Raw genomic sequence first — 27,285 nt, 5'->3', positions numbered from 1 at the left:
CCCGAAGGTTTTTGATATGCTCGAATGAAGCTGCAGCTTTTACTTCCAAGTTCTGGCCATTGGGCAGGGGTGCAGAGCAATCAGTGTTCGGTGCATTGCTCAGAGTACAAAAATCCAACAAATCAGATTGATGTAGAATTTCCTTCCTCAGAGTGCTCTCAGAGGCGGGTCTCCCTCTCCCCAGAATGCATTGTAGAGCTCTCCTCATTGCTGCTCTTCACCGTAAAAGCCTGTAACCACTACCTCCAGCTAGGGCCTATGCACATGGAGCCAGTTGGGGGCTAAGGGAGGTTTACCTCATCTAGGGCACACACAACGGTGTTTCTGGTAAGTACCAAATTTGCAGTTTGAGCAATCTCTCAAAATCAGGAATTCCACAGACAATTGCCAAAACCCTAAACATCAGGCAAATTGCAAGGTGAAAGGAAAAATTGGCAGCAATGTAAAGGTGTTCATGGGTGTTATCTTGCATATAACAACAGTGAGTGAAGAAAGTGGTCACCTCTGCAGGCATTTAATCTCTCTACCAATTGATGTTATTTCTAGAAAAATTTATAATCAATGGTACTCCTAAAATAATTTACACAGTCCACCAATTGCAGAAACACATGTGAAAAATAATTTTATTCACTGCAAAACATTTCTTCAAACTTCCTTTACTTAAGAAACATGGTACTAATTTTAGTTAAAATGATGTACAAAATTATTATATCTATGCCTTCTTCAAAATGAAGAAAAGTTTTAAAATTTATCTTAATTTCAGACAAAATGGGAGGTTATTATCACTCATGGTATCATGGTGGAATTTCATTGTTTCCTGAAGGTCTTTCTCTCTTTTAATGCCTGATTTACGGTATGCACCACAGATATCAAGCATGGCATAATGTAATGTCAGATGGTCTGCTTCTACAAGTCAGCAATAGAAATTCCTTACACTTACATGTATCCACCAGGGAGTCAGAAGCTTCTCCTCCAAATAGTTGTATCTGCCATGTGAGGAGCCTCTTTGTGGGAAGACCCTGCTGGCAGGAATTCCTATAATATCCTTTGTCGGATGTTTGAATTTTCACCTCTAACTCTGAGCACTGCGTATCTGCTGTGGGCTTTCAGGTGATGACGTAAACACAGACCTCCTCCTGTGTGGAGGGCAAACATTCTTAAGAAAATAGAAGTGTTTCCTAAATGTAATCCTTTGTTTATATAAATTTGACTAGGCGAAATTCTTAATATTTAGTAAAAAAGTTTCTACGTGCCTGTATGTGAAGGACATTCCTCGTGTGTGTTTATACAAAGGATAGACTTTTCCATGCAAAAAATGTTTCCCTTGAAAAAACTCTTCCCGTACAATCGCCTCCGGTTTCAGAGTGTTCCTTGCTAATTTCTGTATTAAAGTGGTGGCATTGGCATAGCAAAAGTGACATCGGCTCGGGTGCCAGGTGGGAAAACGGGTCCCACCACCTCCTGATTGGGTATTAAAGTACAGCTGTAACAGGTGCCGCAGGAGGCATTTGACACACCTGGACACCAGTGCCACTGCTCCTGCTGCACCAGTGATAGCCACTCACATGCTGAAAAGGAACATACCCCTGGATTGATAGAAGAGTGAATCTCTGCCTGTTTCAGGGTGGGAATAGGTCACGGAAAGTTCTGTCAGTGCCCAAATCAAAGATTTTTTGGCACTCGCTCCCCAGTCCTGGAAATTGCTTTACTCACACAAACATCTTCATATAAATAAACCTGTTTACAATTGTAAAGTCAATTTTTGGGAATATTAATATTAACTTGCTTTTTTATATAACAGTTTATATAACACCTCTGTTTCTTCGAAGTGCTTAATTGGCAAGTGTTAACATTACTCAATTTATGGGGCACAGAAGAATGATTCAACCTTGCTGGAATCCGAACTTGTGACCTGTAAATAATCACATGAGCTTTCATCTCCCTGACATCTGAACGGGGTTCTACTCCCCTAAAAGGCTATTTTTGTGTGCAAGATACAATTACATTTGCAAGTACCTTTGTTTATGAGTCCCTTAGTATACAATAAAGAATATTACTCTATACAACTGCATTTTTGTAAGATTTTCTTTTAACATAGAGCGAGTTACTTAAATGGCTAAGCTTGTAATATTGAAGACATCATTACAGTCTTGTATTATGCATTTACATTTGGAAGGATTGATGTCAGATATGTGATGCAAGACTTATGTACTGTTTGGAAACTAATGGGCTGTTTTTTAATGTTGGCAGTATGTATACTGGTGACAGAGTATAGGTACCACCAAGATGATTGGTCCGACTGTCCGATATAGGTGCGACCGGACCATAGGTTTGGCTAAGGCGTTGACTGCTGCGTCATTGCCATAGCCGAACATCACCGACAGCCCGACAGAGTAAGGGCCATTGGAGAAATGGCTATATGTCTGCCCACCCAATTAAGCTGAAGGAACGTATAACCATTTCCTTTACTGTACATCGTCGCCATGCAAACCCTGGCAGTGAGGGACAGTAAAATGGTAGTAATGCTCCCCTCGCTGTGGGAGATGACTCCATAGTCGAGGGGAGCACTGTTAAGTGCAGGGCTGCATCAGCTTGATGCCTCCCTGAGGCAAACAGTAAAAAGCATTGTCCGGAACCACTGGCAGTCACTTATAAATGTAATGGGTGAAGACCTGTGCCATGGGAACAGAGTAATTTACTTCGTCCCCCTGGCAGAACAGCGAGCCGTCTGCCCGTAATTAAATCGTCCTAAGTAACGAGGGGAAAGGAGTGGCTTGGGTAGTCTGAGATTTCTCAAAAGATAAAATTGTTTTTTTTTGCTGTCATCAATGTTTATGGAATCAGAACAGCCATTGAATGGAGATGGCGGCGGCACAAAGAGGTCTGGTTCTTGTCCTTATTATGAAAATCTCTTATGTTGACTAATTTCTATTGTGATCAATTGCCTTCAAAACTCTTTCTGGCTTGTTGTCATTCTGTTTGTATTACTATTCTGAAATGTCCAGTGTGATGGCACACGATGTTATACAAGTGCAAGACAACAATAATCGACACCGGTAGAATTTTTGTTTGGGCTCATAGGGGTAGGAGGCACTACAATTCTGGATAGTTGGGGATGGTCTTGAAACCCTGGTACTGACCTAACCTAAGTCCAAGTTGCCTGACCTTAGAAACCAGTATGGATATGAAATATGAAGGATTTTGAAGTAAAATATTAACAAATGAAAGTATTCTGTGTGAAATTGTGCTAGTTTGCAGGTGAGCTTTGTGCCACTGTGAGGGTACTCCTGCGCGAGGTTAAGTTAATACGACCTGTACTCTGAAGTACTGAAAAAATATTAGTGGAGGAAGCTTCCACTGGACTTGCAGAGAGAAGCCACTGCTTAATACAGGTGACAGCATGTAGCATCCTAATTCTAAAAAAGGTCACAAATCCGTTTGCACTACAAATGGACTGCAGAGGAATGGACAGTAATGGAGTGCTCTAGCACAGAAAGAGCCCAGTTTGAGCAATCTGATTCTAACAGAGACTCCAAGTACCAGTCAGGTCTGTGGTGCATACGTCACTACTGTGATACCTCCTCGCCCAACCCAGTACATTTCAGCTCCTGTCTATTTAACTCAACCCTTAGCCTGCATCCTGAATGTAGCTCCCCCTGCTGGCACCCTTGTAGAGGTGTGAAGAAACTGGCAGAGGATGGCCACTGCTGTGACTGAAGGTATGTACTGGTTAAATCTGAGATAGGCCTATAACTGGGTTACGAGGCAACTAGTTAATAACTTCGGAAGTCCTTGGTTCTCTGGTCTACCTTGATAGCCACAGAAGTCTACAAGCCACTAGTTGTGCGGATTAAAATATGTTTTCCTCTTAATTAGGAAGTCTCTATGTGAGCTGGCAAAGATGTGGACAATAAACACTGCTGACCTCCAGTATTCTGGATTTGGGTCCCCGGCTATCTTTGCTTCACACGTTATACAAGCAGAAATAAATAACAATGCTCTGGAAGGTCAGTTTGGCATTGTGGCTGAGCTCCTTCGAGTCCACCTACTTCCAACAGCAGTGATGCTATGTTTACCCGTTTATGATGGCAGCTTGACACCTGTATATTTAAATGGACATTGAAATAATGTAGCTCAGGGCAACAAATTCGCTCTTATTTCTAAATTAAAGTTGTTTCCTCACTGACCAAACTTCAGTTTTCTGCTCATAGTGATGTTAAATACACATTGGAATAATGTGCTGAATTCATACTGCCTAATAGTGGTAACATATGGTGATTCACATCTTCTTTTCCTTCCCTATAGGACTGTGTACAGCTAAACCAATACAAATTACAGAGTGAAATTGGCAAGGTATGTACGTCCTTTCCACTGTTTCATGTATATGACATTAATAATGAAGTGTTATAACAGCATCAGTCTCAAATAAAGTTGTGATTTACTTTTGGTGCTCTTACTGAGACTTCATTGGTGTCTCGTTAATAGAACGTCATAGAAGGATCCGTTCATAGAACCTCATAGCAGTATCCGTTTTAAAGTACTGTGTCTAGAATATGCATGCCTTTTCGAAAAAGCCCTTACATCTTGGTAGTTTCAGCCAGTACGTAATTAGAACAGGTGGCTGCCAGTAGGGGCCACCGGTACTTAGGTTTCCACTTCAGACATGGATCCTTTCTCACAGCCAATCTACTTCAGTACTTTAGTCGTTTGGGAATACCACTCAGGTCTGCTTTGTCCTCTGCATCCACATGCACCTCTGCAAGCCACAGAACCTATGAGCATAGTTTTTTCAGCAGGCAAACTCATTTTCCATTGTGGATGCAACCTTCAATATCCTTGGAAGTAAAGCCCCGAATTTCATCTGTTTCCAGCACGGATATAAGTCTTTCCCAGCAGGAGAATTCAAGGAGGTAGATCTGCACAGCCCCAGTGTAGTTGTACGCATGTTCTCAATTCACAGCTCAGCACCTCTGTCTGTGCCTCGTGTGTATCTCCTATCCTATATTTCACATCTCTCCTTCTCATCTGTCTCTCACCCATGTGTTTCTATTTTCTCTCTTTCTCACCTGTACACCTCGTATCTCTGTATTGCACGCCTGTCTCTCTTCTTTTTCTGTCACATCTGTGCCAACCTTCTTCTCTCCATATGAGCTTTGTGCCGTCCTCCTCTTTGACTCCCACTTTGGACCATATTTTCTATTTCATACCCCTAGGCCCCTTTTATCTCTCTTTATCTCAATATCACAACACCTCTTCTTACTCTACCTCTTCTGGCCCTCTCTTCTCTCACTAGTGTTCACCTCTTGTCTTTTTCCTCTAGTCCTCTCATCTTTGTATTCTATGACTAACCTCTGAGTCTCAATGGTCCTTTTAGTTCAGTTATGTGCGCTTCTTGTATCCCGGGTCCAGTTTTTGTGTCTCTCTTCTGCTACTCATAGCTGGGATCAGGAGCTGGAGGTGTGAAGACAGATTTTGGGCAGGGGTGATCACTCCTTCCATCCTCATTTTCCCTCTTTCAGTTCCCTATCAGGTGATTGTTGGGTGGAAGATGTGCTGGGTGGGCCTCTCCACCATTCTTTCCACAGTCCCCTCCTCAGGCATGAAGTTGGCATTCGAGAGGTGGGAACTAGGATAGAAAATCTTTTCATTTCAATCCTGTACTTTGTGTGCAAGCAGTAAAGGGACATGGTTGAGACTGGCAGATCCTCCTCTCCTCTGTCCCTTGAATGCATTCTCCCCACTCAAGCACACTGAAACTCCTCCCATCCGCCCCACCATAAATTCCTTCCTCCCAGCTCTAAGGCTGAGGATTGAAAGGAATGTGGAAGGGGACCTTGGAAGACGAGGAGCAGGAGCAGACCCCTTCCCCAGATCCCCACTTATATGTATCATGGAACAAAGGTTTCGTGATATATATTAGTGGGGATTTGGAGTCCGAAACTTGGCTCAATTTAATTCTGACTGGGTTAAAAAGCTGGAACGCTGCCATAATCACCTACGCTCCATCACGCTGGGTGAGTTCTGTCCTGTCCTTTTCCACATCAAGCCCTGTGTAACTAGGGGAGAGGAGTGGGTTGGATAGTGTGAGATTTCTCAAAGGATATCATTGTTTTTTGCTGTCATAAATGTTTGCCGAAAAGAATCTTTGTGATCTCAAAACAGCCTTTGAAGGGAGAGGGCTGCACCACAAAGTTGTCCGGATCTTTGCGTTGTTACGAAAACCTCTTCATGTTGATCAAATCGTCAAAGGCGATGATGGTAAAAGACACGCAAAGAGGAAGCTGTCACTTTGGACAGCTTCCCCTTCAGCAATTGAAGCTGGCATCAAAAATACCGTCTGCCAAGGACTGTAGCATTAAATAATGTTCTCAAAAGATATCATTGGTTTCTTGCTGTCATGCAGAGGTACTTTAGCATTCCAAAGAGTTTTGGGGGCCTCTGCTTGAGACAGGTGGCAGGGCGCTGCTAGGTTGGTAAATAGAGGCGTTGTTTCATTGTGTAGGGCACAAAGGTTTAAAAAGAAATAGGAGCAGACTATTGACGTCTTTGGAAATTAGCATTTTTTAGAGAGTTCAGTTCTGGACAAATACAAGGGGCTATGAATACCATTTGATTACGTGGCACATGATTTAATAGTTTATGCTAGTTAAAGGAGCTATCTAGTGAAGAGAAAAAGCATTCTCTTTAGTCAGTACTGATACTTTTTTTTTTATTGTAAGCAATTGATGTTACTTAAAGTACCCGGTGCCGCTTTAGAAAAACATAAATTCTGTTTGAGAAGGCATCCCTTTGAGGACTTCCTGCTACCCCCACCCACGTGAGGCTGCCTGACGCAATTGCCGAAAGGGGAAGCTGTCCAGAGTGACAACTTCACGTTGCAAATCTTTTACTATCGTCTTTGAGGATTTGATAACATTTCTGTGGTTTGTGACTGCATATGCTGTTGCAAACCATTGATACATCTCATTATGAATCGCAAATAGGAGGGACCACCCCTCACACACACCGCCTCCTATTTCAACTCACAGAGAATCATTAAACCCATTTTGTTATTTCGAAATGCTTTATCCAATCGCAAAATGGGTTTGATACTTGTCAAAACACCAGTTTACAGTTTTAAACCATGTGATTTTGTGAACGGGACAGTGTGCGAATACAAAATTGGTCTGTATACCTAACCCAGAATGTGCTGTCAAAATTGAGAACTATAGGGAGTCAAGAGTGAGGCAGACTGCTGAAGCCCCTGGCTCACAATTACAAATGAGAAACTGGACTTCTTTTACTATCAGCAACTTCCAAGTGTGCCTTGATGCACAGAGCAGGATTGTTGGCAGCACAGACAACAAATCACTCATTTACTCACATCAGCATTTTTAGAGTCGAGTCTGGGTATCACTTGCGAGATGCTGTACTAGTTAGAAAAGGGCCCAGAGCCCCACCCATGTCATGTAAGTGTGGTTCATTGGTTCGTGGGCTTGCCTTTTAAAATCTGCTTGCTTTCATTAGTGGAAGGCATGCATATGTCATGCCTTTTCGGGTGGTTAGCCCTCCTCGAGCGCAGCGACCAAGTACTGAAAACATACGAGGCTCGCTGTTTTCTGTCGGTTTGGGGACTACTTTTTCTCTTTTTTCACAGCGCGATCTCACTTGTTTAGCAGCGCGATCGCGCTCAGTTTTTTTTCCATTTAATGAGGCAAAAAAAAAAGTCTGGTTGGGAGTTTACAACTGCCAATAGCTCTAACTCGGAGAAATGCGAGACCCGTTGCATTGCAAATACTTATTATAGTTTAGGAAATGTGCATTTGCTTCTCTTTGGCTTTCTGCTTGTCTATCAGAGAAAAGTGTGCGATGTTTTTATTATATACTTAGTTTTAAATAACAATCTTAACTCCTGCCTATACAATTCAGTGTCTGTAACATATTACAGACCACTTTTCTTCACAATGTTTCCTGTGAGGGAAACGTTCCAATGTAGAGGCAAAACATCTATTTACCCAAATCCTCTCTAAAAAGCAGCTATAGTTCTTCCAGAATGTCCCTTTATTCCTGATTCCTGCTTGAGTTTTGAGACCTATTGTGACTCCATTCACCGGATGGCCCCTTTGATTCCCCTCTCACCATCCACCTCCCTTTGACCCTTCAACAAAAACGTGTACGTTCGTGTGATTCTGTGTGTCTTTGCATGCATACTGTCACATACAAAGATGCAAGAAAGTAAATATATAGGTCCACGTTTGCAACATCTGCTGATAAAAAGGGTCTTCCTCCTATCGAGTCAAATGAGATAATTAACAATCTGTAAACTTAAACTAAAGAAAAAACACAGACACGTTAACAAAAGGGGATATTCCCCTTATGACAAGTTGGAAGGGTGTCTAGCTCTTCAGCGGGTATCAGTATGCTTTCAGGATCAGTTGAAAGTAAGCAGATCTTCTATAACGAGACGAGCGAGTTAAAAGATTAGACTCTTAACACCGTCTAAAAATAACCCTTGCTCTACCTTGGCGAGCAGCAGGCCTAGGTAGGTAAGATGTCATGAGGCCGCTACAGTGATGACCTGGACCAGTGGCCTCGTCCGTCCCTGCTTTCCAGGCAGAGTTAAGGGTTGGAAAATAAACGAGGCCAAGGGTTCCTGTTGCAGAGCAAAATACAATAAATACAAATAAAGACACTCCAGAGGCAGAAAAATACAAACAATAATGTTGGTACCCAAAATTATAGCCCGTTTGCATTTCTCAATAGCGTCTGTGCTTAAAGTAGGCGCTTAAAATGAGCAAACTTTGGCAGTAAGAATTACCAGAGACTGTGAATGTTAAGAGACCCCGCTGTGCCATGTACCCGTGTCTATGGCATTAAAGTGAAAATAGAGCACATTTCATCTTTTGTATGTGATCCAACATGACATCCCTAAGGTCACAGAGGCTTAGAATGTTGACTTCAGATCCAACCCAAGGCTTCCCTTACAGCTATATAAGCAGCAACACAGGACAGGATTCACAGAGTAGAAAATGTGTGACATACAATAAGCAGTAAAGTTCCAGGAACTTCCTCAGTCCTTCAAAGGTGCACGCTCTTTCCTGCGGGATCTTCAAAGTCTGGAGTTTGTTTTCAGTGCTTCTTTTCTCACAGTTTGGCAACTGGAACAAGTTTCGGTGGAGGTTGATTTGGGTGCAACATGACTCGATCTTCTACACTCATTCAACATTTTCTTAGACTTTCTTCTCACTCTTGAGCATTTTCCGGACTTAACCAATTACCATTCTCTTTTGCAGTTAGACAATGTAACAGCTCCAATCTGTGTCCATCGGCCCTCGGTCAGTTAAAGGAAAGGCCTTTTTCAACATCTGGGGCCCTAATACAGAGAGGGTGCACTTTTCCTGTTTGGGCCACGGCGCACCTTCAAACAGGTGCATTGCCTTCAAAGTGGAAAAGTGTGCCCTATTCTGTAGAATGTGGTAACCTCTGGGCAGCCGCGAATGTGTGCTGCCCCCAGGGCAGCACATGGAAGAGAAATATGGAGCAGCTGTTTAAAAGCTGCTCTGTGTAGATGGCAACCTGCATACACTTTTGAGAGGGATTAGAGCTCCCTTTGCAGAAGGGAGCAGAGTCACTATGCCCAACTGCAAGGACATGGTTTAAGGGGGCAGAGGGTCCGTCGGGCTGCCTTTTATCTCTCCAGAAGGGATGCCTTTAGGAGGCGCACTGAAAGTGTGCCACCTTTTTGTGGTGCATTTTCAGTGCAACTCCTAAATGCATGTTTGCCTTTGCGCCCACTTCCATAATATGGGGCAGGTGCAGGGGCAAAGAGATTGTTGCTTTGCATGGAGGTATGCCCCCATGCGAATAAGAGATTGCCCTCTAATGATAGTGCTATATGTGTGCCGGTGCTATCTGTATTACAGAAGGGGCTTCACAAGCGTTTGCGGCCCCTTCTGTAATACCAAAGTGGTGTCCCGAAGGCACACAAAGCAGGCGCAAAATGCCTAATGCGTTCCCAGGGCACTTCTGTAATACAGCCAGTGGTGGTCACTTTACCTTTCTTTTGTAACTAAGTCCACAAATCCTGAGTTATTTCACGTAATCAGTAGTTGGAGGTTTTTGGGTTTGCAGAAGGTTATTCTTTATAGTGCCTAACACATTTAGTGTCTGGCAAACTGCATTATAAAAACATAACAAAACATTCTAAATATAAAAAAACAATATGCAAATTGTGCACCTCTTAAGAGAGTAATATGTGCTATGAATCAAACTTTTGGTAAATCCAATCAATGAAATCTAACATAAGACCAAATGGTACACTCCAGTCGCCCCTGAAAATTACCAGTATTGAGCCAAGAGCCTGTTTCTAAGAAATGGGATCTTGCAGTATTGGACGCATATACAGAAATGACTATGAGTGTAGAAACAAGTGTTTTGATCCTTACAAGTACATATCTTTCCATTGGATCTATCAATTTCTTTAAATGGTGTGGTGCAAAAATTTACAAATCATGATTACCACTCTGCATCGCTTAGCGTTAGCAGAAGGCAAAGAGGTTAAAGGAGTCAGTGGGCCTGGACGATCTGTTACAACTGATTACTCTACCAGTCCAGGCCCTACTAAGCTTTTCTGATTCAACAGAGGGAATGTGCATATCCTGGGCCAGAGTGATATCAGGGGGCTTTGTGCCAAGGTACAATAAAACGTCCTTACTTTTTGCTTAGTGGGTTAGGCTGTTTACAGTCAGTGACTATGGTTTAAAGGCTTTTGGTCGAAAGGCTTATTTAATTTATGGCAATACTGGGGAATGGCAATCTGTGTAGAAATGTCATGGTAAAGAGGGAAGGGTATTTTGCCATCATCCAGTAATATGTTTTCCTCTACAATCTCCCATATGAAGGAGAGAAGAAGCATGGAAAGCATACTAGAGATTAGCAGTTGAGGTACTTTCAGATACCACAAAGCAGGAGAGAAATAAACAAATGGAATGTACAACCTGGGCCTGAAAAAGATTTCAAGAGTAAGTCATGAGATAGGAGACTCCTCCCAGTCAGTGATAGTACAAAATACCACCAACCAATGTACTCTCTACAGAAGGATGAATCATTCGGGGAACCCATCACCACACATACAACATGACCTGGTAGAAGAGCCAATTTAATGTAGATACATTATTGCACATGTAAAGACAAACATTACCTATGGAACAACAAGACATATTGGTGCAACAAAACCATCCTGAGTGTACCATTACCAGTATAAAAGCTAAAGCAATACAGGTGGTATGAATGTAATAATGAAAGGAATAAGGAGCAGTTAGGCGGCAGTGCTTTGTGTGCAAATAGAGATGAATAGTGAAGCCCACATAAAAAGTACTGTTCCACACAAGTTGACAGAGCTCTCATTTTCATACCATATTAGTAAAGGAACCTTAGAGAACAGGCTGACATTCACAGTAAGAAGTATGGATGTTAGTAAATCTTGCATGGGGAAAGAAACAATACAATATTTCGGGAGCCATCTTCCTAACAGAATTAAAGTTTAATTAGAGATAGTCTGTCTAACTTAGTGATGATGCAAAAAAGCAGACTAGGATAGGCCTTAGGTGCCAAATTTGTTAGTATCTTTAGTGTTCTAAAGGGAAATCCAATGAGTCCCCTGGAATTCCAGTAGAGGGTCCTAGACCTGGTGTCTGAGTTCTGGTAGAAACATTGCCAAAAAGAATCACACGTAGTTTATTCTCGGAGCCCTTTGATATGCCTGAGAACCCAACATTGTTTCACTAATTTTGATCTTCCAAGTCAGTTTTTTCTTCCTTCGATTACACAGTTGGTTCCCCTGACCAGGTCCTCCAGATAACTGTTCAATGTGATCTTCACTTCCAACTTAGAGCCTACTTCGTGTCAAGTACAGTTGGGTTTGAAAGGAAGCCAAATATATCTCTATCGATTTCTCCTTAGTGACCATTGTCACAGTATCTTCCCTGACTTGACCCTATGGTTGTTCTTATTGAAGTCAGCTGCCTTAGTGTCTCAACAGTGATCTCTGGCATGCAGAAAAAAGAAGCCATCAGCTAAAATGCAATAGATTTTCTGGTGATAGTTTATTGTCAGAAATAGGGTCACTAGTTTGCAGGGGTATGCACCCATTCCAAGGAGGGACCACCACTCTAGTCAGGACAAGTCATATACACACTAAAGGATAACCTGTGCTCACCCTCTGGTAGCTTGGCACAGAGCAGTCTGGCCTATCTAAAGAGGCAATGTGTAAAGTATTTGTGCAATACACACACACACACACACACAGTAACACAATCAAAACACCACAAACAGACTCCACACAGGTTTAGGAAAATAGCCAATAATTGTATAAAAAAATCGAGACAAAAAATCCAATAAGTTTGAGTCAAACCATGGATTTTTAAAGAATAGAAAAAGTTCTAGTGCTTATTAGCAAATATCGCTTTTGGGGTTACTTGAGATCACGCTGAACCGGGGCACACTCAACAGTTCGAGCAGACCACAATAAAGCGTGAACCAAGTATAGAAGCCATGCAGGCCTGGGGGACAGAGTACCTTGATCCTGGTTGCAAGTGCAAGATGCATTGGTTTCCCTCAAACAGTGCTGGCGATGCATCAGTTCTGAAGGCGAAGCATTGGTGCTGCGATGCTGAGATCCTGAAGTCGATGAGATGGGCTTCTCCATGCAGTGAAAGGATTTGTTGATGTTCCTTCAGGGTGTCTGCAATGGAGTAGTTCCAATGTGATGCTGATGCGTTGGTTCTGAAGCCATTGGGCTGGTTTTCTCCACGCAGTGAAGGGATGCACCAATCCTCTTTTACCAGTGGTGGCGATGCAGTGGTTCCAAAGCGGTGATGATGCAATGGTGAAGCGCTGGTTCCAAGTGCGATATGCCAGTTATACTCCCGCAAAAGAGGTGATGTGTTGGGTCTACCTCTCGCAGCAGGCGAAGAGTTGATTCTCACTGGAGCAAGTATCTGGGTTCACTTCCAGTGAACCAGGCTTAGGAGCAGGGGTAAAGACTTTGATATTTCTGAGTCTCAAGCAAGAGGAGGCAAACAAAAAAGCCCTTGGAGATCCCTTTAAAGGGCAAGACAGAGTCTAGCTCTACCTCAGCAAGGTCGGAGAGCAGCAGGGCAGTACAGCAGAAAAGCAGTCCTTCCAGGTCAGCAGTCAAGCAGTGTGACAGTCCTTAATGCAGCACAGCAGTTCTTCTGACAGAGTCCAGTTGTAGGCCCATAAGTGTCTGATTTGGAGGGGTCACAGACCCAATACTGATACCCAAATGTGTCTTTGAAGTGAGGGTGACTTCAAAGAAGGGACTTTGAAGTGCACAAGTATCCTTCTTCCTCAGCCCTGGCTCCAGACTATCAGTAGAGGGTAATCAGCCCTTTGTGTTGGGATAGGCACTGCTTACTGAGGTGTGTCATCCCCTCCCATTCTTCCTGCCCAGGTAGGGTCATCAGAATGCAGATGAATGCAGATGGGCACTCAGACATACCTAACCTTCCTGTGTTTATGGCTGTCTCGGGAGAATGCACAAAATGTAGCGTTCATCCACCCCAAGCGTGTATTTGAAACAGGCTGCAGGCACACACAGCTCTAAGAGCAGAGAAATGTCTACTTTCTAAAAGTGGCATTTCTTAAACAATAATGTTAAATCTGACTTTACCAGTAAATAGGATTTATCATTTTCATTCCAAAGATATGAAACATGACATAGTTACTCCTTCTAATCAGGAATTAGAGCTTAAAAGTATAATAAGGAATTTCCAATGTTAGCCTATGAGAAGGGTAGGCCTCACAAACGACAGTGGGAGTTTTTCACTACTAGGACATGTGAAACTTAAAAGTACATGTCCTACCTTTTTCTTACACAGCACCCTGCCCTATGGGCTACCTAGGGCCTACCTTAGGGGTGAGTTATGTGTAATGAAAGGGGAGTTTAAGGGTTGGCAAGAGGTTTTAAATGCGAAGTCAAAGTGGCAGTCAAACTGCACACAGGCTCTGCAAAGGCAGGCTGAGGCATGTTTAAAGGGCTACCATAGGGGGTGGCACAATCAGTGCTGTAGGCCCACTAGTAGCATTTAATTTTCCAGACCTGGGTATATGGTATACAACTTTACAAAAGTCTTACAAGTAAATTAAATATGCTAATTGTGTACATATCAGTCAAACCATGGTTTAGGGAGAGAGCACATGCACTTTGGCACTGGTAAGTATTGCTAAAGGGCTCCGAGTCCTAAGGCCAACAAAAATAAATGCAGCAAAACGTGGAGGGTAAAAGGCAAAATGTTTGGGCTGACCCTGCAGAAAGGGCCATTTCCAACACCTATACCACAAGCATTTGCAATGCAACGGGTCTCGCGTTTGCTCATGTTAGAGCTGATAGCGTTGTAAACTCCTAACCCGACTTTTCACCTATCGGCAAAAGTGTATTTATGTACGTAACCCGAAAAAGTGCAATTAACTGTGTAAAGCGCTCAACTTCTGCCAAGCGAAATCGCGCTAGTAAAATAGAGAAAAAGTAGTCCACGAGCCGGACAGAAAACAGCGAGCCTCGCATGTTTTCTGTACTTGGTCGATGCGCTCGAGGAGGGCTAGGCACCGGAAAATGCATGACGTGTGCATGCCTTCGACTAATGAAAGCAAGCGGATTTTAATAGGCAAGCCCACCAACCAATGAAAAACACTGATGTGATGTCGACAGGGCTCCGAGCCCTTTTCCAATAACTAAAGCGTCTCACTGCAATTCGCATGCGCGAGTGCATGCAACGCAGGCTCGACCCTAAAAAGGAGCTGGTGTGTTGCCTTGGGTTTCGATATGAGGCAACAGGTGATCAGAGGACGCTCCTCACACTGCTACAGATGCAGAGTATTCCAATTATAAGAGGCATGTAATGGTGGCAGTCAACTAGCTCAGAGGTCAAATAAAAGGCCTTAAGGGCATAGGTGGGCAACAAGTGTTGTATATTTCAAGAGATTGGAAACAGCCTTTATTAAGTACGTACCTCGGTAGTTCTTTTGTTAAGTAGTGTGAATGTGCCAAAAGATATACTCTAGATGATGTACCAGTAACAGCCCACTGCCCCCCAGACCTTTAAACCAGGAGAACAGTGCACTTCCTTTAGGTAGAGAAAAGGGCTATGGGAGGTAGGGTGCTTTCCAAGTACTCATAAGTATGTCATAGATAGTGCATGCTTGTTTCCCCCAACATACAGTTCAAGGGGCACAGAAACGGCATCTACTGTGCCCATTTCTTTTATCTTCTTCACCATGAACATCTAGGACTGAATGAGGTAGTTGAGATTATCCACATTTAGATGGTTTTCAGGAACCTCACGGGGTCACGGCACTGATATCCTGCAATTCTGCCTCAGCAACTTGAAGATTGAGGACAGGGATATGAGAGTGGTGTGCAGGCCGTGCTGGCACCACAGCACCAATGACTTTGTGATGCTCACCTATTGCATCCCTGCTGCTTCACATGATCCTTGTGGCGGGGGAGTATGTTATGTTAAAAGTTTTTAGAGAATGTGAATACCAATTGGCGTTGTGGCGCTATATGTCTGCACAGGGTATTAAAGAAAAGAATAATAATACCTAATTAGCAAAAGAAGTAAAAATCCTGGTTTTAAGTTGTTTCCTAAATATTAAAAGATTGTGCTCACAACTGAGATGGTCAGGTAATGAATTCCACCATTTGCATTTAAATTAAGAGAAGCTTCTTCCTCCCCTGTGAGCCTTTTTTATTTTGGGAACAATTACTTTTTTGCCATGGTAGAGAAAAAAAATTATGAGTGGGTAATCCAATTTTGAGATTCCCAAAATCCATATTACTGTTTTTTGCATCTCTATGGGAAGAAACAGAGGAACCTTCTTCAAGATTTTTTGTGTCACGGAGCAAGAGGATCTTACCTGATTAATGTGACAGGTAAAAGCAAGTTTGACATCAAACGTAACCCCTAAATTATTTGCTTTTTGCACTGAAGAAGGAAGTGATTCTAAATTGTAATGTCACCAAGCAGCATGCCAAAAGGAAGTGTTATTGCCAAACAACAACACCTGTGTCTTCTCAGAGTTAAATTTCAAACAGTTTGTCAGCATCCACTTAATAATGTTCTGCATACAGATATGAAACTGTTTTACCATTTTATCTGGACTAGAAGAGACTGACACAGTTATCTGGGTGTCATTGGCATAAGAAAGTACTGTGAAGCCATATGATTGAATAAGTTAAATTAAAGGGGTGATGTACACATTAAAAAGGGTAGGGCTAAGCTAGGATCCCTGAGGGACTTCGCACGGAAGTGTAAAAGGAGGCAGGTAAAATTTTCTAAGGCTAAAACTTGCAGGTAAGTAATTCTTGTGCTACACCCTTAATTTTGTTAGTCAAGTCGGTTAATCAAAAGAGAATGATTGACCGTATCAAAAGTGGCCAAAAGATCATTCAAGATCATGTCCGCCTTGCCTCCATCATCATCAATGGCTCTAGTTAACTCCATAGCTTCTACAAGGGCCGATTCTGTGCTATGATTGGGTCTAAATTCATTCTGTACTGGATCGAGACAGTTGGTAGTTTCTTAGTTTAAAGTTTTTTTCTACAATTTTAGCCGGAAGGGGGAGGCGGGAGATAGGTCTATAATTTTTACCTCATTGGTAAAAATTATAGACCTATCCCTAGCAAGGGTTTTATTAAAAGTGGCAATATAGATGCTTTCTTCCAAATTGATGGAAAAAGTCCAGAGGTAAGTATTTTATTCAAAAGCACTGAGGTGGCCAATAGATCAAGAGGCCATTAAAAGCATAGGTATTGCTTATTTTCAAACTAAACAAGAGGGCTTCCCTACTCAACAAGGAGAAGGGTTTAAATTTAGTCTTAAAGTAATTGTGATATATAATCGCAATCCCTCCTCCTCGTTTATTTTGTCTATCTACTCCAAATACATCATAGCCTTCTGAAATGGCTGATTTAAAATCTGGGTCTGATGCAGCATCAGTCCATGTCTCCGTAAGAAAGGCAATGTCAGGGCAGTCCAGCGTCATGAGGTTGGCAAATTCTTGATTATGTTTTATAAGATATCTTGTATTAAGAAATAAATAGGACAGTGAATTATTTAGATGCACTGACATAATGGAAGCATGATAAGTGCTCTACAGAATCAGTTATTGATATGGTTTCTAAGACAGGGTTAAAGCAAAATTACAACTTAAGCTAAATACTGATTAGCAGGAGTCTGACAATTATGCAGCATACAAATTCGAGGTTTACCTTTATTTCTGATGACAAGTAATGATCTAAAATAAGTATGAATAGGAAGAGATCCAGGGGTCTTGGGACTAGGCTCAGTCCGGGTGTATGGCCGCAGATGGGTTTGCTTTTGGTGCACCAGCAGTGCACCCGCTGTGCACGTCTGCTGTGCGTCCAAGCTGTCATGTGAGATTTATGGGTGCCCCCCCCCCGCAGGACTAATCCCAGAAGTGAGCCAAATAAAGGGCTCGTCTTCCCTCCACACGATCAGCATAACCAGAAGCCATGGCGGACCGGGGAGAGAGACGAACAGAAGGTAGAAATTATCGCCAGGCTTATTTATTTAAAGAAGGAAAAAATGCATAAAAACAACTCCACATCAAAGTGTTATAAACGCGGGCAAGGCACCCTATAGTTTGTCCACCCGCTGGCTTGGATCTGAGGGAAGGTCTAACTCACACCGCCGACTCCAGGATTAGTTTTTTGTCGTCTCCCTCTCCTTAATGGGATATACCACGTGCTGGGGGGAATCACTATGTTCTTTCCATTGAGAACAGTTATGGTCACCCAAACACCATCTAATATGCCTGTTCTCCGCCATGTGGGTGAGTGCTTTTGGTCCCAGCTAGGGTGTCTTGAGTCAGTAAAAATGGTTTGCAAGCACTTCCCCATAGGCCTACGATGCAAAATGTAGTTGTGCAAGCAGCAGAACATGCTAGGCTATTTCCTGCTCTCTGATCTTGCAGAAAGCCCTCCACAACAGGACCAGTGGCTACTTGCTCTAGAGGGTTATTAGGCACCGCCTTTGACTATGGTCCCCTCTGTCACCGGTTCCTCAGCTGAATGACCAGGTGGTGAGGTGAGCAGAAGCCTTAACAGAGGTGACCATCTTAGATAACCCCAAGCCTCACCTCCCTGCCATAGGCTTTTTTAATTCTGTGATATTCCCCACTGGTGAAAAAATTCCCATGCATTTGCTTCCATCTTATGAGAAGATTTGTTTTTCTGCCAACAGAGACCTTTCTCGTGTTGTCTCATCTCAAGCTCCCTTGTTCTAATGAGGTTGTGTCTGTCAAGTTACACCTATTTGTCTGTTGGCCTTTTAAAAACTACCCTTGCAGCTTGTTCACAGTTTGCAGCTCGTCTTAGCTTTCTCAATTAGAAGTTTATAATCAAGCAGCATTCGTCAAAATCGTTTTTCTCCCATCCATGTTTGAACGGTTCAATCTATATGTGAGGAAGCAAAAGCACTAAAAGATAGTTGGTGGACAGAGGTGTACTTATAGTATGTGGATAAGTAATAAAAATAAACAGAGGGCATCAGCAGTAGTTTGCATGTGGATCTTTTCAACTCAATATTATTATTCTTTACATTGTTTTACATCTTTATAACATTGTATGATTTCCTATGTTGCTCTGAGTACAAAGATGTTACGCATCAGCTCTCACTGATCCACTGATATGAGGCAGCAATCACAGAAATATTATTGGTGCATTTCAGGGTTCCTATGGTGTTGTGAAGTTAGCCTACAATCAAAGTGATGACAAGTACTATGTAAGTATAAATGTATTTGTTTTATTAACATTGCATTATAGTCCCATTATTGTAAAAAGTTGGCGCTTTTGTTTGCAAATTTCCAATTCACCCAAACTAAATTACCAACATGGGTAAATTGACAGCTGGTGAGAGAATAGCATATTTGAACAACAACAAAAATACATTATTTTGCCTCAACGTGAAAATGTTGTCATGACTTCTGTGGTGGGTACATTACATGCGGATGACCGTGCCCAAGCCTTTTAAAGTATTTGGTATAATACAAGATTTAGGTATACGATTAAGTACCAGCGAATAAAACTAGATATTAGAGAAGAGGTATTTGCTACCACAATGCCCCTACTATGGATGCATAATTTACACATGATTAAAAAGTACACATTATATGCCTACGTGTGAGCTGCATTATATTCTTTATAGATGTGTAAGTTACACACAAACATAAATTGCAAATGGGCACAAAAATGTGGCATACCCAAGCAGCTGTCTGGCAAAGTAAATAATGATCAATACCCACAAAGGATTAAATCCTACAGCACGGTTGATGTCACAAAACAGGGGTGCAAGATATGCTACTGTTTTTCCTGTTAATGGAACACTCGTGGTTGTAATACCTAGGTTTCCTGTTGTTCTGAATCCTGCTAACATATTATCTTATACTCCACCCACCACCATGTGGTTCATGGTGTGCTGCTTTTTTCTCAATCCTTATACATCCATATTGTCAGTACCTCATCGCGTTTCCATTTCCTGTGGGCCAAAAGATGTGGTCCTGTTTGCCCCAATGCTTTACCCAGTCATCTTTCATCTTCACACAAGCACTCAAGAAAGATCTGGAAACCCTTTTCTTTCCAGGAGGAGCCTCTTTAGTTAAGTAGGTAATATGTGTTGGTGGTCGCTTTTAGATCCATAGGCCAGTTTAATGATGGCACCCAGTATCTTGCTACCAAAGTAACAAAGGTAGGGCTATAAGCTAATTAATGTAAATTATAGTTTTGAATTTCCCATCTTCACTATCTAAGTCATGACACCTCAGCATTGGAGAGACACTTGTCTGCAGACCACGTTTAAGTCATTTGTAAGTTGCCTAGACTAGTCACTGTCTCTCAGGTATTCACTTTAGTGGGAATGGTGTGTTACTGCAGAGAGTGGATATTGAGTAGGTGACTTTGTTAAAGCTCTCTAAGGTTTTGCAAAGAAAGGCACCACTTAACCATTGCATTGGTACAGGGAGGCAGTGTACGCCTATGTGAGTCTGAAACAAGCATTAATCTCCCCCCTCTCTAGGTCTGCCTGAAAATAACACAGTCACACTGTACTTTCCTAAAGAATTGGGGGTTTGCTTCAGAGATATTGGTGCAGGATCACGGATATTAGATAAACATAGCCTTCTGCTCCACTGCACTTGATGCAGTTGTGCAGGCCTTCTGCCATGTTTGTAAACTGTGGCAGCAGCTGTCCACCTTGTAGAGGCTTCTGAGACTATAGCTTCTGGCTCCACCTTTATTATTGCCGTGCCTCATACCATAGTTGCCGTGTTCCTAACCTCAAAACCTAATCATAGCAAGACTGTCATGGTATGTAATTCTTTTACTGTCCATCTCTTATAGCACCCTAGTCCATTTGCTGTTCTGAACCTCGCCTGTCTTCATCCAAATGCCTTGCACGGGGAACTATATTGCCTCACCAAGCCCTCTCACTTGACAAAGCCCCATATTTAACTCAACGATGTACCAATACCCAATTGTGATTGTGTAGATTATGATGATGTTTAATGCCCTAAAAATTACCATAGCTGACTCCTGGCCGGTAAAAACGATGGGCAGTCTGTGGAAGTAGCTGAAAGTAGACTTTTACCTCATGTACACTCAGATTGCTGAATTGATTGCACACATGCCTGTATTCTTGCTTCTCATATAATTACCACACTTGTACACTCAAAGTACAGATTTTGAATGATTTGGGCTTTTCTGGTTACACTGAGGTTTCCTGACTGCAGTGGGTATCCCAAGTAAGAACTATAAATATTTTACGGGATTACATGAAACCTTGTTACCTTCCAAACTTACTATTAAATGTGCTTCACACCACTTCTCTGAAGCCTATGTATCTAGGGGACACACATTTGCTGATAAAAAGTTCAAAACGCTGCTTTATCTCCAAGTTCTGATGTGACGATGTACATCTCTCAAACTTTTGCATCTCTTAGGCCTATTAAAAAGAGTTGCCTAAATTGTAGGAATTTGCCTTGGATTCATAAACTTGCACAAAACAAAACTGCAAAAGGATTCTGATGGAGCATGGAGGGAAAGCACTGAAAGGGCAGTTGCCCCCAAATATTTTCTCCCTAATCTCACTTTGTTGTGTCATGCTGTTGACCATGTCAACAGAAATGGCGCGATTCATACCACAATTACCCATTGGTTTGCTCCATTTTTCCCTTCTGTTCAAAGCCTACAACATTGGGAAGGGAACCATACCATCCCCTGCTGCCCACTCACCTCCACTGGACCCCTTTGTCCACATTTAGATGGAAATCATCCAAATGCCTAAATACTGTACCTAAATGTATGTTCTTATTTATGTTTGTACGTTTTTCCATTGGATCAAATATATCAATGTGCACGTGCTAAGGCAAATGCATTTGCCAAAAAGGTGATCATGGATGTCATACACGGATGCTGGGTCCCTCTTCAGATAGGAAGTGACGGGGTACCCACTTATAGCCTCTGTAGTTCAGGAAATGTGCAGAGCTTTAGGGTTTAAGAAACATTTCCACAGTGCATGCCACACTCTGTCTTCTGGGAAGGTGGAACTTTTCAACTCCTCCTTGAAAATAGGAGCTAAGATTTGTACAGAAAGAGGTCTCAAGTGACCTACTGCACTACCCAAGGCTCTCTGGTTAGTCTGAGCCATTCGTAGTAAAAAAAAAAAAAAAAAAAATAGCTTAGCTAAGCCATTATGAAATAGTGTGTTGCTTCCTTCTAACTCTCCAGTGTCTCCAACTGTACTCGATTTTCAATTGAATGATGATGTGACATTTCAGTACTGCAAAGAACGTGTTCGCTGTCCCTGCAGCTTCCCTTCTCAAGAGTGAGCTGCCTTACCTCAGTGCCATTCGAATGCCTGGCATGACCTACAGCTAAGGGATTGGGTCCACATGTGAGTACATCAGCGAAAGTCAGCTTTCTAGCCCTCTAGTTTGACCCCTGTCAAGTCTTGTTCACTACAAACAGTGCTGCTAGTGTCACAGAGTGCCAGTCCAGGTGCACCCCTAGCACTGCAAACAGACCTTGGAACCAAGAAATTCTAACTGATTTGCTGCCTCAGAGCCCATGAGCAAATGTTCCCCCCACTTCGTGTTACCTCTACGCTAGTAACATTGCTTCTTCGTCTCAAAGAGGGTGTTCTCAGATCCCACCACTCTTACTCCCACCATGATGCAACCCCTCCTACTGCCCTCTAGTGGAAATTACAGCCTAGGAAGTGCAAAGCCTCCCAGCTAATTGATTCCCAGATGTGTATAGCTGTTTTTCTTTGCTGCAAGCCTTTTTGTGTGGCTCAGTGCACGGCTCTTCTAAGTACTGCTGGTGGTTGGTGTCCAGATATTAACAGTACAATGCCTGCTCCACCTTGGAGAGCGACCGTCTCTGCAATTTAAGATACCCTTTTGCATTTTCTAGAACAGTACTGACAAACTCTAACTTCTCTTCTTGCTGGATTTGTGTCCACTTGTATGTTCCCCTGAATGAAGGAGAACACTGTCTTGGCTTGAGCTTAGCATGAGCATTACCCCTATTCATGGGAAATTGTATCCCTCTTTTTTCTTAACCAGCATTCGGTGCTCTCTTATGTTCTCTAACTAACATTTCCTGTTGAATTACCTGTGAAACCCGTAATGACATGTTTGGAAGGTTGGAGGGTGAAGATATCAGGGATCGTTTCAGCAATCTTTGTGAACCTGATTTTGCTGTATATCAATGTTAAAGTCTATATGTGCTGCAGCAATCTGATTGTGCATCACTTGAGTATGTTAGTGATGATGTGTTCCTGAAAGTTAATTGGTTGATAATTGATAGCCTTAAGAGGTTTGCAATACAACCGTGCACAAGGGAGGGATTGTGTGCTTTTACATTTACCTTAGCATTACTGTAACTTCTACAGCTGTTGTTCAGCTTCTAAATCTTTGACTCCCTGCTTGTCTCTGGAAGTGAGAAATTTCTAATTTGCTTGCTCAGCTGTTAGAGTTTACATTTCTGTATCTGTGTGAAGGTCATCTACAAACCTTATCATGACATCAGAACTATGCAACTGTGTAACACCTTTGTTTCAGTCTCATCACACGATCGCCTTTTGAGCCCTATATACAAAACCTATACATTTATGATTTGCCTCTGCTTGTGCAGTTTATGCTCATTTGGGGTGCTGGGGATCCCCTTGTCGCCCGTTTCTGTGACTTACGGATAGATTTTTCTTTTGTTAACGAACATGTTCAGATTCTGAATTGTTATGGAGAGAGATTTTGTTTAACATAGTAATGAGGTATTATATGATCTTCGGATTATTTAGTATAATTTAGTTTCTTGGTGTTTCAGCCTTCTCACATTTCGCAACATGTCTCTCATCACAAATGTCACATAATTCGTAATGGACTTTTAAAGTGATAAGGACGCTTTGATAGCTGCTAAGTAAGAATATGGGGGTTATTACAACTTCGGAGGAGGTGTTAATCCGTCCCAAAAGTGACGGTAAAGTGATGGATATACCACCAGCCGTATTACGAGTCCATTATATCCTATGGAACTCGTAATACGGCTGGTGGTATATCCGTCACTTTTGGGACGGATTAACACCTCCTCCAAAGTTGTAATAACCCCCATAGTACTTACTATGAACACTTTGCTGCAAGCCAGTGCTTCAGAAATCTACAATGGCTTAACCACTGCTGTGCAGTGTATGTTAGGAAGACACAGACTAGCACTGGTGGGGACACTTCCTGGTTCCATAAATAATGTTTCTTTACAGAACAGATTACAGTCTTGAATAATCAAATGGACAGCTGTAGTCTAAAATAATACAAAGAGATAGGAGAGTATATATTGGAATGTACTCCAGTGCACAAGAGCAGTGATAGTCAAAGTAAAGTAGGGGCACATGCAGCCCTCCTGACCTTTGCATGCAGCCCCCTGATCAGCAGCAGCAGTGGGCTCCACTCAAGAAAGAAAGTAACTGAGGTATCCTGCACAGATTAAATTTAGAAACACATTTATCTTTAAAGACATCCTATAGCAAAAGTGTGAGAACATTATAATGTCTGTGTATATCATTAACATGTAGAACTGTTTCGCCTGAGTACATCATATTATTATATCAGTGCATTGAGAAGTATTTTTTAAAGTGATAATTTTCAAACATGAATTTGGAAACTTTCATTTTCCACACCCAAGCAAAAATACCAATAGTGAACTAAAATGCAAGTCAGTCGTTATGTACACTATTTGGGTGGCCTGTGTGCATATTATACATGAACAACATTATAGTTTATTAAATCAAACATAGGACAATGTTTTGTGCGACACACGTTCTAAGTCATGCAAAGATCCCCAGAAGTGATTATGAAAAAGGAGGGAAAGTGATGTCAAATAATTGCCTAAGATCACACAATTTAGTTAGATGGAGGAGCTGGTATTAGTCCAAAGTTTTTGGTTTTATATTGTGCAAATCAGACACTAGATATATATGCTTTGTTTCCCCTAAACCTACCTTACTTCCAATCCGCCCAACCCCTGACCGCTACCCAGCTGGCATCAATGTGGCCCTCCGACACATCACTTTTGCTTAAACTTTATGACCCATTGGAAAATATCTGCAAGTACCCATGCACTTGAGTGAAATCCTTGAGAGACAATTTTAAGGCTTCATCACCGAATTATAGCCCAATGCTGACAGCTACACCTGTTGTTTAATGCCCTCCACCTTAGTTCTATGCCTTTATTGGCTCTCTGCCATTCCATTGTCTTCAGTGCAGCTCCCAAAATTTCATTGTTCTAATAAAGTGTCATATCCTGCACCTGTGGGTGATTCCTATCCTGCACCTGTGGGTGATAACAGTTTTGAAATACCCTCCCTGGAGCTGTGGTCTTGAGCCACAGGTGAAGGCCCACAATGAGAGGAGGACAATTAGCTCCTGTCCCCAGTTCATGGCATTAAGGATATTAGCACCTAAGTGGTGATGTTGACTCATCTTCAGTTCAGGGTGTCTGTGATTGTTCAGGTGTGGGATCATTATCTGTGTAGACTCCCCCCGTAATATAATTTGTAATAATGCCAGGAACACCGTTAATAAAGGGATACCTAGGTGCAATGAGGTATTTTTATCGTAAGACACTGGATGAATAATATCCCAACTGCTCCCTGGAATATGGTCAAGCCCACCCTGATTTTTAGGGACCAGGATGAGACAAAGAAGCATGGCACCAAAAGGGTGGGTGAGGGTCTATCTAACAATACTAAGGTCTTGTTAGAGGATGAGGGTCAAGCTTCACTTGGTTGTGGGATTTATCCAGGTATGGCTACCAGGTTAATGATTAAATGTATAGGATACAGTTGTCGGAGTGAGTCTTAGACAGGGAGATGTATCCTATGCTCTTTTCTTTTCATCCACTCCATAGCAAGGGATTGATTTGTGATATCCATGAGTTACTGGCATTGTGGATATGCAAGCTAGTGGCAGCAATATAAGGTTGTTCTACCACTAAATTAGGGTTCAACCTGTAAAGAGATCCCATCCATTATACTAAACTTACTAGTATATTGCAAGGTAAGTTTAGGTAAGTGGAGATAAGTGACAAAATATCGGAAACAAAAATATTGTGTGGACAGAATGTCATGTCAAAAATATTGAGAACCAAAATTTGGAGAAGGTAAGTGTGCGAATAGATAAGTCTAGATTTAGTATGCTTAACTCCACGTCTATGTACCTTGAACAGATATATATATATATATATATATATATATATATATATATATATATATATATATATATATATATATATATATAGATAGATATATAGATAGATCTATTTAGCTCATCAAGGTACTTATAGGTGTAGTTGCATATAGTAAAACTTTGCCTCCCTAAAGAAACTTACCTTCATGATATTTTTGTCTTCGATATTCTTGACACAATATTTTGCCCCATGATATTTCTGTTTCTGATATTCTGTCTAAACACTGGTTAGTGGATGTGAAATTAAGAATAGCACAAATGAGCTTCCCATGATGAGACAGGGGTGGGCGATGGAGCGGTTGCTATATTTTTGTAGGAGGATATTTCAACCACAATACAGTGAGATACAGTCAGTCTTAGCGTTTAAATTCCATACAAATGTCTGAAAACATTATGCGAACCTCACCAGCTGAAAATAAAAAAAAATGCGCTCATACCACAATTAAACTCACTGATGATCTGAAGCCGGCGATTGACATTAGTTACTGCGATGCTGTGGAAAGCTGGTATCACATATGCTTGTCTGCCCTGCTGTTTTAGACAGGAGGTTGGTAGGGAGAGTTGGTGCCATTCTGCAGTGGCACTTCCTAGCTGACAAAAGAGTCATCTGGTCCAAACCTGTGTGAGCGCCAAAGAAAATGTTTCTTCCCCATGTTCTTGTGCCAGTGAAAAGGAGCACTCGCATTAGTATGGCTATATTTAACAGTGCTGTAGAATATTAAACATTGTGAGATTTTTTTGGTTTCATTTTCTATGGGATATTATTATTCTGAATGGGTATTAAAAAGAAAACGGCATTCATTGCCGTGCATAAGAACAGTTCATGTGCATAATTAGGTTCTCTGTTATAACTTGCTCAATCGAATTATGTTAATCTGTCCACGGCAAAGCTATAAAATGTTTTCGTAGCTGTAATTATTTTCAACTCTGTCCTTGGAACAGCCATTGAAGTGATCTGGAGTTGCCTTCGTGCCTTTGTCGCGTGGGCTCTCATTATTCTAAATGAGACTACTGGATTTCTAGGTAGCAGGATCTATAACGGTGTGGGGGACTGAGTCTGACCCACGTGTAAAGAACTCTGTCACCCTAAATCCGGTTTTTGCTCCAGCTAACTAGCAGTGCCTCATTTCTCCCATGTGGAAGGAATGATTCGGCAGCCGAGCGCATGACATTTTGGAACTTCTCAGGGAAGTCGTGGTTACTCAGATCCAAACCAACTCTCTTATTTCCAATATGATCTCATATACAAATGACAAAGACAGTGTAAGTTTTATATAATGTTTTTTAATAAAACGACTGTATTTTAGATATTAAGGCGTGAGCCGCAATAACCAGAACGATACAACACAGTAGGATTGTAATAGTCACCAGGAGAGTAAAACATAAGAACAAAGCTATCATATTGTCAAACAGTTTCTACTCTCCCTCTGCTTGTTCTATCTAGAGGACAGCATGTTAAGCTTCTAG

At 41.9% G+C, this 27,285-nt stretch overlaps 1 protein-coding gene across 3 annotated transcripts in view; it reads left to right on the top strand.

Annotated features, from left to right (window-relative positions):
- Positions 1-27,285, top strand: part of CAMKK1 (calcium/calmodulin dependent protein kinase kinase 1) — a 1,090,978-nt gene that overhangs the window by 453,345 nt on the left and 610,348 nt on the right. For all 3 annotated transcript variants that reach the window (XM_069226681.1, XM_069226682.1, XM_069226683.1), the window contains 2 exons: positions 4,306-4,353; positions 18,753-18,806. In XM_069226681.1, coding sequence (XP_069082782.1) covers positions 4,306-4,353; positions 18,753-18,806 — 102 coding nt within the window. The remainder of the gene's footprint in view (positions 1-4,305; positions 4,354-18,752; positions 18,807-27,285) is intronic.

The sequence above is a fragment of the Pleurodeles waltl genome, chromosome 3_2 (genome assembly GCF_031143425.1).
Source record: "Pleurodeles waltl isolate 20211129_DDA chromosome 3_2, aPleWal1.hap1.20221129, whole genome shotgun sequence".
In the NCBI taxonomy this organism is placed as follows: domain Eukaryota; kingdom Metazoa; phylum Chordata; class Amphibia; order Caudata; family Salamandridae; genus Pleurodeles; species Pleurodeles waltl.
Note: the sequence above shows the minus strand (reverse complement) of the source record. Positions and strands in the feature narration are given on the sequence as shown.